Here is a 17,545-nt window from a genome sequence, read left to right as displayed (position 1 = left end):
AGTTTGCATTTGAATTTTTCGAAGCACATAACAAATTTACTCAGTTATCATGTTTGGAGAAGGTTTTCTATTGCAGCCTGATGTGCAGACGGAAACTGTAGCTCAAATGTGAACTGACACAAACATGTGGCTGTGGAAAGGTCAATTTGATAAAGGCTGCTCAACATAACCAGAACAAACAACACAAAGAAATAACAAACAAATCAATGCAAATGCTGACATTGCAACAACCCATTCAAGTCACTGACATGTGGTTGCCATTTCCTGATTGACTTAGTTGTTTTTACCAGGCCACTGTCAAAAAAATGCTCACAAATAGTCAGTTAGATTGTGGTGAATTTCCATATTTGGGATAATTGTTAAGTCTTTAGTCTTAGAAAATGTAATCTGGCTCCATAACATACAGTCCTAGTGATTTATGTTGCAATGGCACCATGGGTAAGCTATAGCATCACATTTCCAGAAACACCAGGATCTCATGATGTTATTGATTTAAGACTGTTGTTTGTCACTTTAAAATGTTTATTTACAAATAATCTGTGATCACTCAAGTTATGTCTTTTTGCGTGACATAACCACTTGTTGGCAACACAGGAAACGTTTTATGAAATGTAAACATGCATTTGAAACATTTTTGGTAACATCAGTAATGCAAGTGACATAACCTCCTAAACATGTAGGCTATTTGGTAACATCAGTGATGTTTTTTTTTGCAAGATAAAGAAGTATAGTTCATCTGCTCCCCCTGTTTATTTTAGCTGTCTGAAAGCTTTATAATGCTAAATGAAGGTAGAGTAAATATAGAAGGGTTTACCATTTACATACATTCATCTTAAAAAAATGTATGTATGTATTTTTATACAATTATCGCGGTAATATTGTTGGTAAGTACTTGATTTGATGATGGGAATCATGACTACTACTATTAAAATGCATTATTTATAAGTAGTCGAAGTGGAAACATAGTGAGAGGAGAGATGTTTCGTCACTATGGTGTCGGCGCTTGATATCGACCACTGTTGTCATTGGGAGAAGTCCTCTCTAACCGCCCCCCTCGCTGGGCCCCCGTGTAGAGCCGCCTTGCAGAGTTCAGTCGGGCTGCGAGAGGAATGCGCTGGGATGCGGAGCAACACCGACTGTAGGAAATCGACGCAGCAACTTGCACAGTATGGACAGTAATGATCCGTATTTACACCTCAGTAAGTACAACTCAACAGTCTGTTTAGAGCCGCGTGTGACTGCGGCGACCAAGCTGCTGCATTTTGTTCTGACTTAGTGGGGGGTGCGTTTGTCTCATGGCGTCTTCTCTTCACTGAGCGAGCCGTGCGCGAAAGCGTCCGCCGACTTTAACGACGCGAACTTTCACCGTCCGCGAGTCCGGTTGTTGCGCTGTTCTCCTCATTAGTAGTCATTGTTGTTTTTTTTGCCGACTAAACCGCAAGCCGCGGTCAATGCAAAAGTCAGGTGACCGTGGTTGCGCCGGTCAGGCAAGGTCAGAGGTTGGCACTTTAATTGCGCTTATGTAATTTATGGCGCTTGTCGCACGACTCTCGCTAAACTGTTTGAGACAGAAAGAGGATATATTGGTCTGGGATGGTCGTTGGAGAGGCATGTAACAGCGTTTAGGAGCGGAGCATTTCCACTCCAAACTTGTTGTGGCGAACAGGAGTGAAGTGCGAGGCGCGCCCTGGTTCTCGCTGTGGCTATATTCAGCTGAATGACAGCTTGATGTGATTTTGCTCTGTGAAGCTGAACTCTGCTCTCGCTCGGCGACGTTGCCCTTGACCCAGCTGATGGCTTTTATCAGGATTTTTTTTTTTTGAGCGTGTGTGTGTGTGTCAACCTAAAATCCACAGAGGCAGGAAAATGGGGCGGCTCTCTCTCGACTGTGGAGTTTGCAACATGTGGAGGACATGCACAGTCGTCCATGTTTGTGTGTGTTTGATTGCTACATCTTTTATCAGATTAGACTCCAGGAGGCTTTTTCGAGCCTCAGTGAGTCACACACTATATGCATCATATGCCATGTGATGTTTTTTTCTCCCTCTGCAAACGACACTCACTATCAAACCAGTGCAGGAGAAATATGGCATGTGCCTTCAAACCTTTGTCCTTTGTAGGGAGAAATAAAAGATAATCGTGCGCCATTACATGGACACAAGTACAATAGACCTTTAAGCTTTGAAAACAAAATTGCGCTGCCCCCCTTTATGTTATCGCAGAGATGTTGGCTCCATTTGGAGGGTCTGAAAATCATTTCCATAGCGAATGTGGATCCCAGGGGGAATGTGTAGAGACATCTGGATGAGAACATGTAGAGGGAAGCCCACAGTGGACAGAGCAGTCCCCCCCTGGGCTACACAGTCTTTCTTGACTTTTTTTCATCAAGCAGTAGAGGGATCCCAGGATTTGTGCAGATTAGAAAAGTATCGCAACAGTGTAGTTTTATCTTCTATTGATCCCATTCTGATCAGCCATCTTCTCCTTCTGCTCGTAATCCGTACGTTTTTTTTCTCTGTATCGCAAACACACAAAACTGCCATAAAAAGTGAATTGAGACTTTTTTTGGCACACTGGCCCCTTTTGCACTAAACTTTGGTTGTACAGTGTCGTAAACATTGCCTTAGTCAAAGAATGTCACCACTCTTGGTTTCAGTGGGGAGATTTGTTGTCTCATTACGGTCCGACAGTAATCCTGGTGCAGCTTTTCCTGCCCACAGAGGCCAGTGGCTTTGGTTAAACTTTGGATGTTTGTCATTTTAAGTATGAAAATAGTTAAAGGTGGGCTAAGCAAGGTCGGGGGAATGACTGTTGATGTTTGAACTCGACATCAAAACAAAAACATCTCTCCTTTCTTTGCTACTTCAGAAGCGTCATCCCTCACATTCATGCATTCTGTGTGTGTTATAGCCACACTTTCCTGCCATAGCTGAAGGTAAATGGGTCATGGTTTGTATGTATAGTTTTGCCATGTATCCATTCACAGAGCTGTTCCCATGGAAAACACCATTTCCGGTTCAGCAACTTCCAAACCCACTTTTTGGGTAGTTGGCTTTGTTTGTTTTTCAGTTACAAAGCCAGAGCTCTTTATTAAAACACGATTTTCATGAGAAGTGGTGTGTAAAGAGATATGAGTAGAACTTGACAAAAAGTGTTTTAGCTCATAATCTCCACCTTTAACATAAAAGTAATAAATGCTTCATTTCTGAAAGTGAAGGCAGTAAAACCAGTATTAGTTGAACCTCGGATGAGGACAGTTCATATCTTTACAGTTAGTCACTGAAATGTTTGTGTCTGAAAGCTGTAACCACTGAAAGATCAGTCCAAGTCTTGTTTTGTCTGCTTGTTGGCTCACAACTGTTATTTATGATATTTTGTAGAGTCAACGACCTGCAGACCAAAACAGATTTGAAAACAGGGCCGTAAACAAGACCAATTTCTTTAATGGGAAAAGAGATCATCCTTTGGAATCTGTTGTGAGTGTGAGGTGAGTCAGTGTGAAGTCAAACAAACAGTGAGGCGATTATGTGCGAGTTGTTTCGTGATCCACTCAACTTTTTCCCAGACATGTTGTGTTTCAGCAGGTCTGATGCAGGCCTGCCTCAGGCATTAAGTAGAGTCAAGGAGTCAGCATTGTGTGTTTTTCTGCCGATAGAAGTGATTCTAGACGCCCTGACGAACACCACCTTACCATGTTTTTACAGTGAGATCTTATTTAGCACAAAGATGAGGCAAGAAAAGTCAGAGGGATGAAGTGGGCGGGAGGAGAGGGAAGGGAGAAAAATAAAGGGGAAGTGTGGGGTCTCTGGGGGTGGTGGGGTGGGGGGGGGGGGGGTGAAAGAGGTAACTCCAGTTGATGTGAACTCTCATCACTTGCGAGGGGTCAATGATTCACCTCCCATACAAACACGCACACACACAAAGGTTTGCACAGCTATCTTTTTAAGAACCTCACTAACCTTAACCATAACCAGGGAATGCCTAACCCTAACCTTAACCTAACCAAATCTTAGCCCTAAACATAACCAGTTCCTAATTAGCCTAATTCGAGCCAGACTTTGGTCTCTATGAGGACTGCTGGTCCTGAAAAAAAATGGTGTTCATAGTAGAAAAAGTCGTAATGGGGTAACAAAAATAAGCACACACTAGTTTTTGTTTTGACACTGGCACCAATGTGAATTGCAATACTTTTCCATATTTTTACAAAAATGTCCTTATTGTTCTTTATTTTAACACAAAATCTTTCAAAACCATAGAAAATAGAACACATTCAAGTTTAACGATAACTTTCTTAGTAACACACACTCATGTGGTTTAGTCTGCTGATACGCCGCAAACATATGTAGAAATGTTGTACATATTTCAGAATCCGATAATGAAAAGTGCTTTGTGTGAGAACAAGAGAGTTATCTTTACTAGCTTTATTATTTTTATTTAACCGCCTGTTGGTCCTCAAACAGGTCTGGATGCTTGTCCTCCAAATGTTTTTGCCAAGTTTGACGTGTTGCCACCCGCGATGAGACACATTTCAAAGCACCGCGTGCAGACCGGCGCTTCACTGTTTTCCAGGTTCCCCCTTTGCATTTGCCTTGAAGCCAAAATATTTCCAAATTGCATTCTCAGCAGCAGGGTCTGTAACTATACTGCGTGACAAAGATCTATGACGTCTATGGCACTGACAGGCATTCTCATTAAAGAAAAAGAGCACAGTTTTTCCCCCAAACGCAGTATAGTACCGTTCTGAACATTTAAGTACATCCCCAGCACACACACACACACATTGCTGCTTACATTCCGACGTCCTATATGTGTAACAGCAAAAATATGATCAGGATATCATGTGACTTAAAGAATGTGTCTGTTCAAATTTGACTGTGAAGTCCCAGGAGTATTAGAACCTGCTTTCTTGTGGCCTAACCCTGTACTGAGCATTCCCCACCCACCGCCCACTCCTGCAGAGTTAAATTCACCACACAGGTAGAGAGGGTTGGGCTCTCTGCAGGTATTTGCTCAAGGATTCTATACCTGCGATCCCTCAGTGCTGTCACACTCATTAGCACACAATATACACACACTTGCGATTGAGTGTGTGTATTAATGTGGCCGAGTAAAAGATTGCTTGTCTTGATTGTGTGTAAGTAGGTGCTAATTGTGAGAACAGGATGAGGGAAAAGACAAAGCGTAAGGAGGCTTTTCTCTGGGCTAATTTCCATTAATTAGTCATTAGTGAAGAAAGTCAAAAGCCTTGATTTAATTCCATCTTTAATGATGCAGAGAACCTTGAAAGGCCCACCGGCTACTGCTGGAGTTCACTTGTTAGATGTTTTAAGCTTTTTCTTTGTTAATAACGCTATAATAACAAAATACTTCTCACACATGGACCACACACAGGTCTCATTTTACCCGCACTCAACATGCACTTATGTGTGACACATTTCTGATTTTATGAGCGTAATCTGTTCAGTGTTTGGTTTTAATTAATTTGGCAAATGTGTGGCAAAACAGTTGAAGACATGCTCCATTTACAGCCACTTTTGTCAAGCCAACAATACAAACAGAGTAAATAAGACATTTTGCAACTGCGCACACACACACACGCTAATTGTTACCAGTCACTGCTGCACATTTTTGATGGGATACACGATTGGTTGCCGAAAAATGTATTGGAGTACTGAGATAAAAGATAAAATCACAAAATTAACTTAATTGTTTAATTATCAAGAAAAATATTCTCTGGTTCCAGCTGCAGCTCAGGACTTATGGGTTGGCCGTCTTCTAATCTGCAATTTCACCGCTGGCGTCTTGAGTCTGTGTACTGCAGTGTGTGCGCGCAAGACTCTAATGGTGCTTTTCCATTATACAGTGCCAGCACAGTACGGCTCGACTCGACTATACTCGTTTTTTTATGCTTTACATTAGCGATAATACCCCGGTACCTGCTCCTTTTTTCAGTGGGACTAGCATGTATTTTAATAGTCTGGTTTCAGAATGACTAACGCAGCGCTTCAGTTTTTTCTAACAGCACGTTTACCGTACTAACCTGAACCTTGAATTGCTCCTGGTGGTGTGTGGCTGGGTGAGAACGATGTGTGATGGAAAATAGAGCTGCGCTGGATGATTGCACAAGTGAATGGGTGTGAAAAGCGAAACTGTGAGTTAAAGTGCCTTAAGAGGTCTTCAAGAGTGGAACAGTGCTTTATAAATACAGATCACTTATTTATCATTTTACTCAGTTTTAATTTTGGACCAGAAAGTTCAATTCAAAGACACCACATGAGGGTTATTTTCTACTAAAAAGTGCTTTCAGTGGTCTTCAAACTGGAATGTTGATATTTAAAAGACAGATTGGTAAAATGTCACCTCTGTTTTTTTCATTTCCTTTAAATAAATCGATGAATTCATCAAAAAGGAAAAAGCAGCCCTATACTCAGAGCCATTGCCAAAGCAAGTAGGTCATTAAAAGTTGCCGTGACTGACCAGCAACATTTTGTTTTATGACTCTCTGTTGCCCACAGTAGTACAAATGGCAGCTACAGGTAACATAGTACATTATTGAGTTTATTAAAATTCACGCCAGCATTGAGAGGCGTGAATAATGTGTTAATAATGTAATAATCACAGGGCCATTTTATTGTGCTGGACCCATCTCACACCCACAAATGCAGGCCTGTACCCATTAAGACAATGCACACATCACTGTTTCTGCCCATTTGTTGCTGCTTGTCTTCGCTTACACATGTCCACCCAACCATGAATGTGGCATGATTATATCCTTCCTACTGTCAAAAAAACTCAACTTTTCTGCAGAGGAGAAAGTGTAATGAGGCAATAAACTGTGTTTGTATCTGACACTGATGGAGACATTGTACATTAAACAGAGTGTACGATTAATTGCGGGTTACCGATAATCCTCTCACATCTTCACTGCTCATGATGCATCTATGAATGCTAATCATGGCTCACAGAGTTAATGTGACAGTTTTTATGTGGGTCACAACACCCTATTATAACACAGCGTGCAATTAAGAAGGACCGCATTATTTTTGCTTCTCCCGGTGGGATTTGTGAAGTCTGAAAGAGAGGCAAGTGTCTCTTCTTGGCTGTCTCCTCCTCTTCTAGTGTCTGTCTGAGTCTGAGTGACTTGCCAGGTTACTGTCACCGAGGGGATCTGGTTACTGGTGGCTGTCCCTCCAGCACTGTATAGTCATTTGATCCTGCCGCATGCAGGTGTGCTGCACAAGCGTGCACCAATAAAGTCATGTGGGTAAAGTTTATATGTATGTGGCCACATGCTCAGGGAGGTGTGTCAAGTTATTAACGTTATCTGTTGGTGTTAATATTAAACTGTGTCTACAGATGACAAGGCATGGTCAACACTTGATAGGAGGGGCAGGATAAATTAGACGTAGCAGCTGCAGACCTCAATCAGTGCCAATTTTTTATTTATTGGCTAGGGCTATTTTCTGGTAGTTATGATATGATACACTTCCTTGGCCAAGAATATAAACTGCCTCAGCTACCGCTGTTCGCAGGCTGATTTTTAAAATGTTTTAAATGTCGAATTTATCCATGTGTTGTTGCAGTTTATTGAGATTCCCTGAGGGTTTTGTCATGTATTGTTCCATGTTGCCTTTAAGTTATATTTTTGGCCCATGTTTGCATCTGGTTGTTCACTTTGCTGTGTGTTTGCATTGAGAAAGACAATCCCTGACTTCCTGGAATGCCATAGCTCTTGTTAAGAACACAAATACACTTACAATGCACACACAGGCAACTCTGCATGCCACTACAGTACAATTAAGCTTGCATGCTGGCACAGCTGTTTCTTGGCATGAAGGTGGATTTCAAACACTGGGAAGGAGATTGAGGTGAATTCTTTAGCCCCTGGTCATTTCTTTCATTTCCCTTTTCAACACTCACATCCCATTTATAACTAAATTTTTTTTTGATTAGACTGAGACTTTGTGACTAAGAATCACAAAACAGAGAAGTTGAGAAAGGTCTCTGACTCATAATAATTGTTGTTGACTGAAGCAACAGCATTGTAGCACAGTTTTCTCATGCTCTCCAATCCTGATCCCTTTTAAGAGGTAAGTAATTGGAAACTTGTGGGTGGGTGTACTGTTCTGAGACCCCCCCCCCCCCCTCCACCATGACTACTCTATCCATGCCAGTCACCCTGTTCTGCCACTACAACAGGTGTCTCTGTGCAGATAGTTTTAACAGCACTCAGAGAGAGAGAGAGAGAGATTAGATTAGATGAGTGGTGGTAGAAGATCTGATTTATACAACAGTCAGGCAGCAAACAGTTCCTGTGGGATTGATCTGTGTGGAAGGATAATCTGGGTAATCCTATAACTGGTGCTGGTGGACTCCGCCTCCATTGCTCTTCAATGATGCCCCCCTCCTTTCATGCACAACGACCCTTCCATTTCTGTTCTGTCCAAACCATGAAAGTAGCCGATGTTTAGAGTGTATGTGTCATTTTTTTCCCTAGTTTGTCACTGAGCCAACAATTGAGACTGAATCCTGGTCTTGAGCAGCAACTGGCATCCTGCCAGGGCCAAACTTGCATTTGAAGGCATGTGGCACCCTGTATCATCACCTGCAACTGGAGGAAGCTCTGCGAGGGAGATAAGTTACAGTCACTGTGAGTAGCCAGGATTGTCCTGCATGCGTGTGTCTGTTTGTGTGTATATGTGTTTTGCTGAAATGCAGATTAGAATCATCTCAGGATGGTTTTTTGGCAGAAGATGTTTGCACCACTGTGATTTTCTACAAAGCACTTACACATGCACCACAGTTATGCCTCTAGTCTTTTCTTGAATTTTTGTTTTTGTTTAACTGGGGATTCTAAATGTTCATGATCTCAGTGGCTTTCAGTAGATTAGAAAGTAGTTGCTAGCTTTAAAAACACTTACTTATTGTAACTGACTTAGGGATGCACCGATACTAAGATCGGCATTGGGCATCAGGCCCAATTCTGCACTCGGTACTCATACTTATTTTCATAAAAAACTACTCTGATACTCCTGCAACCTATACCACTTTAAGCAAACTGAGTAGATGTGTAGCAGTAAGCGCATTGTGACACAAATATCAGTGTTTTTTTCAACATGGTTAAAACGTCAACACAGCAGCTGATTCGTGTACATGCAGCTAGTATGAAACGATAAGGCATTTTAAATGTGTAATTATTGTACCTACTTTCTTTTCTTCATATCTAAATTTAATTTTAAGTTGCTCTCTTGGTAGCAGGAACAAGAAATGTCACTGCACATTGTACTGCGTATGATTGCGTATGTGACAAATAAAACTATCTTATCTTATCTTATCTAATGCGAAGAAGCGGGATATTTGGCACCGAGAAGACAGGCGGTGAAATGTGGAGTTCAACTCGGGTTAGAATCAGCGGAGCGGGTTTTCCTGAATAACCGCTTAAAAATACGAGGGGAAGTTCAGTAGCACCCGTCTCTAAAGGTAAACCCAGGCATGACACAGTAGTAACATTAGTTCCCTCCCTCTTAATTATCCAACCAGAGAAGCACAGTCACATCTAGTGCCACAAATTGCTGGCTGGTCGGAAGTAATTCAATAAAACACTGAAAGAACCAACACGACACACAGCAAAGGCTTTGACACGTAATATTAAGTGTAATTCATTTAATAAAGGGCCTCACTCTTCCAATACTTTTGACGGGAAATGTAAATGTTAAAACAACAGCAATGGTATCTAATGTTGCTTTTCATCACAGTGACGGTGAGGCAAATAGAATTTTGTTTTGTGCTGTAATACTATTATTCAGTACGGTGTCATCGGTGCATCCCTAAATCGATTGTATCAGGTACAAAGAACTATACTCAATTTTGTTGTATTTTCTGACAATAAAGGCTATTCTGATTCTAGAAGGCTTTGATGATGCATGTTTATTGCAGGTTTCAGATGTGGTCAGTATACATGTCCTTCAATGCTTCCAGCTTCCAGTTGCCTTGTCCTTCACTATCTGTTCATCTCTCAACATGTGTCACTTGCTATTAGCCCGCTCCATTCCCCTCTCTCTCTCCCTTCCCCTCTCTCCCGCTCTCTCTCTCTCTCAGTGTTTGTGTCTGCTGTCTGTCACCCTGCATCTCTCCATCGACACTCGCTCTGATGACTTATTTTTCTTTTCCTCCCTCCTCTGTTAAAAGAGGTGTGGGGGGAGTGTTGATGTGAGCTCACACAAACAAACACTGTTAATTTCTTGACACACTGCATTTGTGATTTGATGTGCGATGCATTTTTGATTTGCGATAAGCATACATTCTTTTTGGTTGTGCTATGGTGTTAAAATGCATAACTAAATATTTATGTTGTAGTGGACCATATTAACTATTCTTAGCTGTTGAAATTTGTGCTTGTTCCCTGTAGAACAATTAACTTACTTTACCTTTTTTTTTTTTAGCTCCGTTTCCAACAAATTCCCATCAGCCTGAGATGCATTTAATATTTTGTGCTAATTAATACGTGACACTAACACAGAAAACGTTATTTATGTAAAACGTCACTGTGAGCTATTACTTTCATTTTGCTTCTCCAGGACCAGTTACATGTGTTCAGACACTGAAAGTCTGTTACTTATTTCTTATCTTTTACTATATTGAGCGTATTGTTGGCTCACATAATTTATTCATGTGCCACACGAGTGTAGTTGAAGTTAGCAGGTGCTCTGAAGGTAGTTTCCGCGTCTTTCTAGGATTTTGTCTCAGGTCCAGAGGTCGCGTCGTCACCAGCAGCAGCAAGAGATGAATGGTTTACCGTGCATGTGTGTGCATGTGTGTGGTGTGTGCATACATGATGTTTGTGTGAGAGAGGCTGCTACTTCCAGGAACAAATTGCTGCACAGAGCCACAAAAGTGGTTGCTCAGGTTTGCACTGAGCCTGTCAGTTCACTTCTGTTGTTTGTTTACCAGTATTGCATGGTTCCTGTTCTGCCAGCCTGTTACGTCCGTGCAAGAACTATGTTAGCTCTTCTCGTTTCAGGCTTTATTTTCATCAGTGAACATCTTTAGAGCCGTCCTCCTTACCGGTCCCCCGCTACATCTGTTTAAGTGGCAATGTTCTGTGTCATGACATTACAGCAACAGCCTGCACATAAGAAATATAATATGTTATCTAGTACATGTTGGTTGGTTTGAATGGTAATTCCTTTTAGTCTCTAAGCAACAGCTCGAAAAACAGGGATAGATAGAAAGGAAGCAAGGCTAATGTCTCTTTTCAGGGACAGTGTGTGGGAGACCACTGCTGGATTCACTACAGGGCAGAAATTAGGGTCAGAGAACCTCACTGGCTGAAGTGCTTGTGTTGTCACAGCCGTATGAATTCATGGAAAAAGCTTTTTTCATCTAGAGAGAAATTATACAGATGTACTAGGCCATCAGGTTTGAATTACAAGGTTTGCACATTTGCATTAACGCCACACATGATAGAATAGAGAACCACAGAGGATCATTCCATTTTTCTCCTGTTATCTCTGAATTGAAGCTGTGCAGAAAAATATCAATTGATGAGATAATGTTCTCAGCCAGGTGGAGAGATTAGGTGTGTGTGGTGTTCGGATCATGTGAGCGTTGGAGAGGGAAGTGGCATCCTGCCAGCACCACATTGCCCTCCCCCCGTCCACCCGTCCTTTGCTCCCTTCTTTCCAATCTGGCTCCGCCCCCCCCTCCTCGGCCTCCCGCCTTCTTGACAGCTGGCCTGCTGAGCTGCAGATACTTACCCAGGGATAAGAGGATTTACTGACACAACTGATCAGACATCAACCTCATTTAGCAATGAAATGAATGTTTAAAGGGTTGTGATTTTATGCATGCGTGCATGGAAAATGCATGTTGTTCTTTCTAATGTGAAACACGAGGCCTTTATGTGTGATTGTGTGTGTGACAGAGTTTGCAGCCAGGACCAGGGAGCTGGATCTGAGTGAAGAGATCTCTTAATGACATGTGTGTTGTATCTAATGAGCTCCACAGGCTGTCCGACTGATTACTTTAGGATGCATTCTGCTCTGTGTCATTTGGTTATAGCACATATACAAACATGCAGCTGTGCCACACACACACACACACACACACACACACAGGTTTGCATAGGTATTATAGCTATTCTTCTTAGGTCACTGCATTGATTCTCACCCATTCGGACAGTCTAAACAAAGAGGTATCTCTAAACTTAACCCTGACCTGAACCTAACCACAATTCAAATATTTGCCCCAAACTTCAGACCTCAGAAATGAGGCTCTGCCTAATTCGGACCAGATTTTCGTCCCCATGAGGACTACTGGTCCTGACAAGGTCAGTGTTTATGACAGAAAAGGCCCTAAAGATGTATCAATTATACTCTCAAATACATGTGCATATGCATACAAGAAGGGTATCAGACATATCACTGTACACACGGAGGATCCTTCTTAATGGTTGCTAATCTTATTGGTACTGAGGCTTGTTTTGGTGCACAGGATCTGCTGCTCCCACTCCTGTCACTTAACCATGAGTGCCTCGTCCCAACAACACCACTATAGACTCCCACTGATGCTCTGCTCTTCAGACAGAGATATTATTCATTAGTGTGCCATTGGCTTATTGAATTACCATCCAGTTATTAGTCCAGCAATTAACAATGAGGGATTTGGTAGGTTTTTGGTGTGTGGTGTTTATTTAAACCTGTTAATCACTGGATGAGTGCGATACATGTGTGGTTTTGTTTTTTGTCAGCAGCTTATTGATGAGATGTTGTGACCTTGGAGGCGGAGGCGCCTTCTGAAATTCTTCTCATTCGCTTTGAATAGAGCAGCGTCAAACACGGTTGAACTGCATTGTGGGTACACTGCTTCACTTTGCTTGTGTTGCAAATGGCAATAGTTGTAAAAAAAGCAGCCTGAGCGTTGGCCAATCAAAACATGCTCTTCAAATATGCTAACTCAGACGCCACTGCATCAGCCAATCAGACACTGCACGGCTCAAATGGAGCTCTCGGACAAAGTTGTCCCGGTTGCAGATGTTTTTTCACGGGCAAAGTGCACCCAACAATGGTGGACATTACGTCACCATCACCTCAGCAATGTTAGCAACCCTTGCTATGGAGTTATCTATGACAGACACTGCTCTGTTAACTTCCAAAAGCTACTGTACCTCCAACACCAAGCCTCAGATTTGCCCACTGTCAAGCATTTAAGTGACATACCTGTAAGGCTGCAACGATTAGTCGATCGGTTTCAGTGTTTTTTTTTTTTTTATAATTAAAACAGGTTCTCTGAGTTTTCCGCTTCTTAAACATGAACATTTTCTGATTTATTTGCTCCTTATAACATAGAAATCTTTGAAACGTGGACAAAACAAGGCATTTGAGAACGTCATCATTTCAGTGTTTTGGAAACACTGATTTTGTGACATTTTATGGACCGGACAAGTACTTGATTAATTCAGAAAGTAATCGACAGATGAATTGATTATGAAAATAATTGTTAGTTACAGCAATGCACATGTGAGTGCAGTGTCAAGCTCTCTTTCTGAAGCATGGAGCATTTTTCCATTATCTATTAATCCATTGCCAAGTTTTGTTGAACCACTAAGTTCAAAACTCCAAAATGTTTGATTCACAGTGAAACTTAAAAAAAAAAAGACTCCTTTTATAATATGAAAATGTGCAGAACCGTTTGCACTCTTGAATAATAAATTATTTAGACAATCAATCAATTATCTATGTTTTCACTGTGTTTTTTATTTTTGTCAGCATAATTATGGCATTTATTGTAGTGAAATAAGAACATTTGGATGATTCCAAACTTTATGTTTTGGTGTTTTAAAGACATTGTGGCACTACATCACTTACACTGACGTGTCATTTCTGATCACTGTAACTGTCGGCTGCTGCTGAAAGGACTTTTAAACTTGGTTCAGACGTTTGGCAATAGACAACCTTTGATTTGTGACGCCAGTGGTCAAAGGTGTCCTTCACTGCTCTGTCAGTTTGTTTGCTCTCAAACAGATGCTCTTCGACAGAGACTGACGGGAAAGCCGGGGAGCTAAGCCGGTGTGAATTCAGAGAGATTTGTTATGATGAATGATTTTCCACAGAACAAACCCCACCGCTTCAGTAATGAACCTTTCTCTGCCGTGTGAACATGTGACAGGGCTGTACATTCCACAAGCCTCTGTGTAGAGGTTATTTACATAGAATGGAGATGGAATACTCCATTGGGTCATTTAAGGACAGGCTTTTTTGAGCTGCTCTGGGCCAATGTGTGTTTCCTCTGCTGAACATGTTTGCCTCCTTAAACACACACACACACACGCACACACTGAGATTGAGAACATTGATGTTATTGGTGCTAGCACTGTAAATTAAAAACAGTTTGGGGAACAAGTTCCGAATTGAGTTCAGGTTTAACTGAAGTTTGAGTTTGAGTTTCTATCAGTTAGGGACACTTTTTTTAAATCGATGATCATCAACACAATACATTTTAATCCTGTTTGCTGTTTTTAATATTGCAAAAGCCACAAAAACCTAACGAAGTCATGAAAAAAATAATGAAAACAAAATGGATGAACGATCCTAAAAGGCCCCCTAGGATACATGATAGTTAATTGACCTCTACTGAAGAGTAGTTGTATCTCTAACATCCAATCTGCCTTTGATGGGTCCATAGAGTAAAATATGGCCCTCATTTATTTAATGTCTGGATACTTGTTTGACCACATTGATTGTGAGAGCATGTTGGCTCTTTGTTAGCTGGAGTTCTGATCTCCCACTCTACAATCCAATAGATCGCATTAGCCACAAAGACAATTTGCTGTGCACATAAAGAGAGGAGTCAGTGCACTTACTGAGACAGTTACATGTTGTGTATAGAGTCATTTCAAATCTTAAGCTTCATTGCATTACAGGCCATAGAACACAACTGAGACTGTTTTGAAAGTGTTTGGTTTTGCAATGTATCTCTTGTATCAAGCCAGCTTTGTGGGAGAGAGTGAGAGGGAGGCCCCCCGATACATATTTGCCTGCCCGGGATCACTCGTGGAGGGCTGGAGAGAGTGGGCGAATGAGAAAGGGGGTGGAGGCTATAGTCTCCCTGCTAAACAGGAAGTTGCACAACATCTGCTCCTTGGCATACAGAGAGAGACTGAATGGCCAGCTGTGTGCTTGAGAGAGCGCCTTAATGCACAAGAAGTGCTACATCCAGGCAGACAATGTGACGTTCTTCTCTGTTTTACAAATGCTTGACATCTTAAAGCAACTTTCTTGCATTACTCATACTTTCCGTTTGCTTTAAATAGCATTCATACTTCTCATATCCACTGGGGAAGAGACTGTGCTTAGTCACTGCCAGAGGTGAAGTGTCAGAGCAATACTTTCAAAAGTCTTCCAAAGAATTAAGCAAGTTGACTGGCGGAAACACTGTTGGTGAACACAAGCAATTATTTACAGCAGAAAATAAACATGGTGTGTACACCTGAGATGACAGTTACGCCCCAAAGAGCAAGAAAACCTTTTTTTTTTCTTTTTCGGAAATGTTTCACAGTCATTTATTGCTAAGAGAAAATAGAAAATGATAGTTTACAGGGGATTTGATTGCCTCACAGATTCAATTGTCATACAAAATTATCTTTGGGGGTGTTTCATTTCCAATTTTCCAAATAAAGTGAGACCAGAGCTGAGGGATTGCTCATATCCCAGAGGTTATTCATATGCAGATAACTTTATAGTTACTAGTTTACCTGCCGTCATGCATGTGGGCGGCATCCATCTTTGTGTTAGTTTGCCATATGTTGTGCTTTCGATAACAGCCTCTTACAACATGAGTCTACTTGTGCCATGTGTGGAGAAGTTTAGTTGTGGAGAAAGTTCTGCTGCTTGATTTGCAAATAATACTTTTCCTGACAGAAAACTCTATGAGACAGAAGTAGCCCCTCTTTTAGCTTTGATCGTCTTGTTTTGCCTTGGCTGGTTGAGATTACCTCTGTCACACTCACTCACCTTCATGTTGGTTTATGTTACCTTTGTGCAAAAGTTAGAAATATTACCCTAAAGGTCAAGGTCACTGAAATCTGATATGATCCCAAACCCCTAAAAATCACCATGCTTTACTTAGCGTAGACTGTAAAAATGTAAATAAAAAGCAGCAACAGCATTTTAATTGGGTCATGATGTGGAATGTTTCTTTCTTTTTTTTTATGGGACCAGAATATTTGTTGCACAGTTGGAGCTTCAGCCCAAAATGTGTTGTTCACAGTTAAGTAGTTTAAAAGATATAAAAACTGTATTGGACTGATATCGATATTGAAGGGTCGTAATATCGGTATCAAACAAATGACAGCAAGCCATCCATAAATACATATTCTTAAATTGCACATAGTCCTTTCTGTAGTTTAGCCTATTTGCTGGAAAACACCTTACAATAAATGATCAGCTGAAGGGAAAGATGGAGGAAAACTGTGTTTTTATTCTGTACACAAACACAGGGGCTGTTCTTTGTGTGTCAGGGTATCATGCCACCCGCCATCTTAAAACACAAACATGAACAAAACTGTGGAATGTGACATTTAACTCAGAACAGTGTGGCAACGGGCCTAGTATCACACAGTGTAGTGTGTTTGTGTGTAGATGGGTGAGGGATGGTGGCTCAAGGCCTTTTTGAAAATCCCCTGAAATAGACATGGGTCAATGAAAGTGCTTGAATTTTGTGCAAGAAAGAAGTTAAGTTGATATTAAAGGTAAATGTCTCCCTTGTTTATTGTCACACCACCCACTGTTTCATGCGCCCTGCATTGATGATGTACGTAGACTAGGCCTACGTCGAGTCATAATTACTAGCGGTGTTGTGGGGACTGCACACTGTCTCTCTCCACTGCTGCCGTGAGATTCCATGCAGAACAATGATCAAGCAACGTTAAGCTAGAGGGAACAAATGACGTGATTCCTGGGAAATGCAAATTTCAAATCTCTTACACACCAAAGAAAATGACAAAGACTGGCAAAGACAAAGATCCCAAGGACAATCAGATGTACCCTCAGATACAAAGTGTGCTGCAAATCAATAAAAGTGGACGCCATGACCATGCATTCAAAATTGGGCTGCAACGATTATTTGATTAATTTGATAACTGAATTAACCGTCAACTATTTTAATAATCGATTAATCAGTTTGTGTAGCTCTCTGATTTTTCAGCTTAATAAATGTGACTCTTTTCTGGTTTCTTTGCTCCATAAAGCAAAGACATTATGACAAATTAATTATTTTGGACATTTGAGAACATCTGTCATTTATAGTCCAACTTGAACATTTTTCTACACTTTCTGTTGAAAATTAATCTGTCGACTCATGAAAATAGTCGACAGATTAATCGATAATTCAAAATAATTATCGACGGATTAATCGATAATTCAAAATAATCTAAGGATCCCTTTCAAACAACTTGTGTTTTTTGCGTTTGTCTCCACCAGTGCATGCGACAACATGTGACAAACACGGGATGTCTGTGTGCACAAGATGTTGGTCCTTACATGTAGCA

General features: G+C 41.2%; 1 protein-coding gene across 3 annotated transcripts in view; it reads left to right on the top strand.

Moving 5' to 3' along the window:
* The first annotated feature begins 1,062 nt into the window (after nucleotides 1–1,062).
* rxrgb (retinoid X receptor, gamma b) overlaps nucleotides 1,063–17,545 on the top strand; it is a 28,800-nt gene continuing 12,317 nt past the window's right edge. Inside the window, exons 1-2 of one of the 3 annotated variants that reach the window (XM_058638328.1) lie at nucleotides 1,064–1,199; nucleotides 8,498–8,650. In XM_058638328.1, the coding sequence (XP_058494311.1) occupies nucleotides 8,584–8,650 (67 nt within the window). In that variant the 5' untranslated portion in view covers nucleotides 1,064–1,199; nucleotides 8,498–8,583. Of the gene's footprint in view, nucleotides 1,200–3,380; nucleotides 3,488–8,497; nucleotides 8,651–17,545 lie in introns of those variants that run through there. The other 2 variants (XM_058638329.1, XM_058638330.1) reach the window with 2 other exon arrangements.

This window comes from Solea solea, chromosome 9, assembly GCF_958295425.1.
Source record: "Solea solea chromosome 9, fSolSol10.1, whole genome shotgun sequence".
Lineage (NCBI taxonomy): Eukaryota > Metazoa > Chordata > Actinopteri > Pleuronectiformes > Soleidae > Solea > Solea solea.
This window is presented reverse-complemented; position numbering and strand designations above follow the sequence as displayed.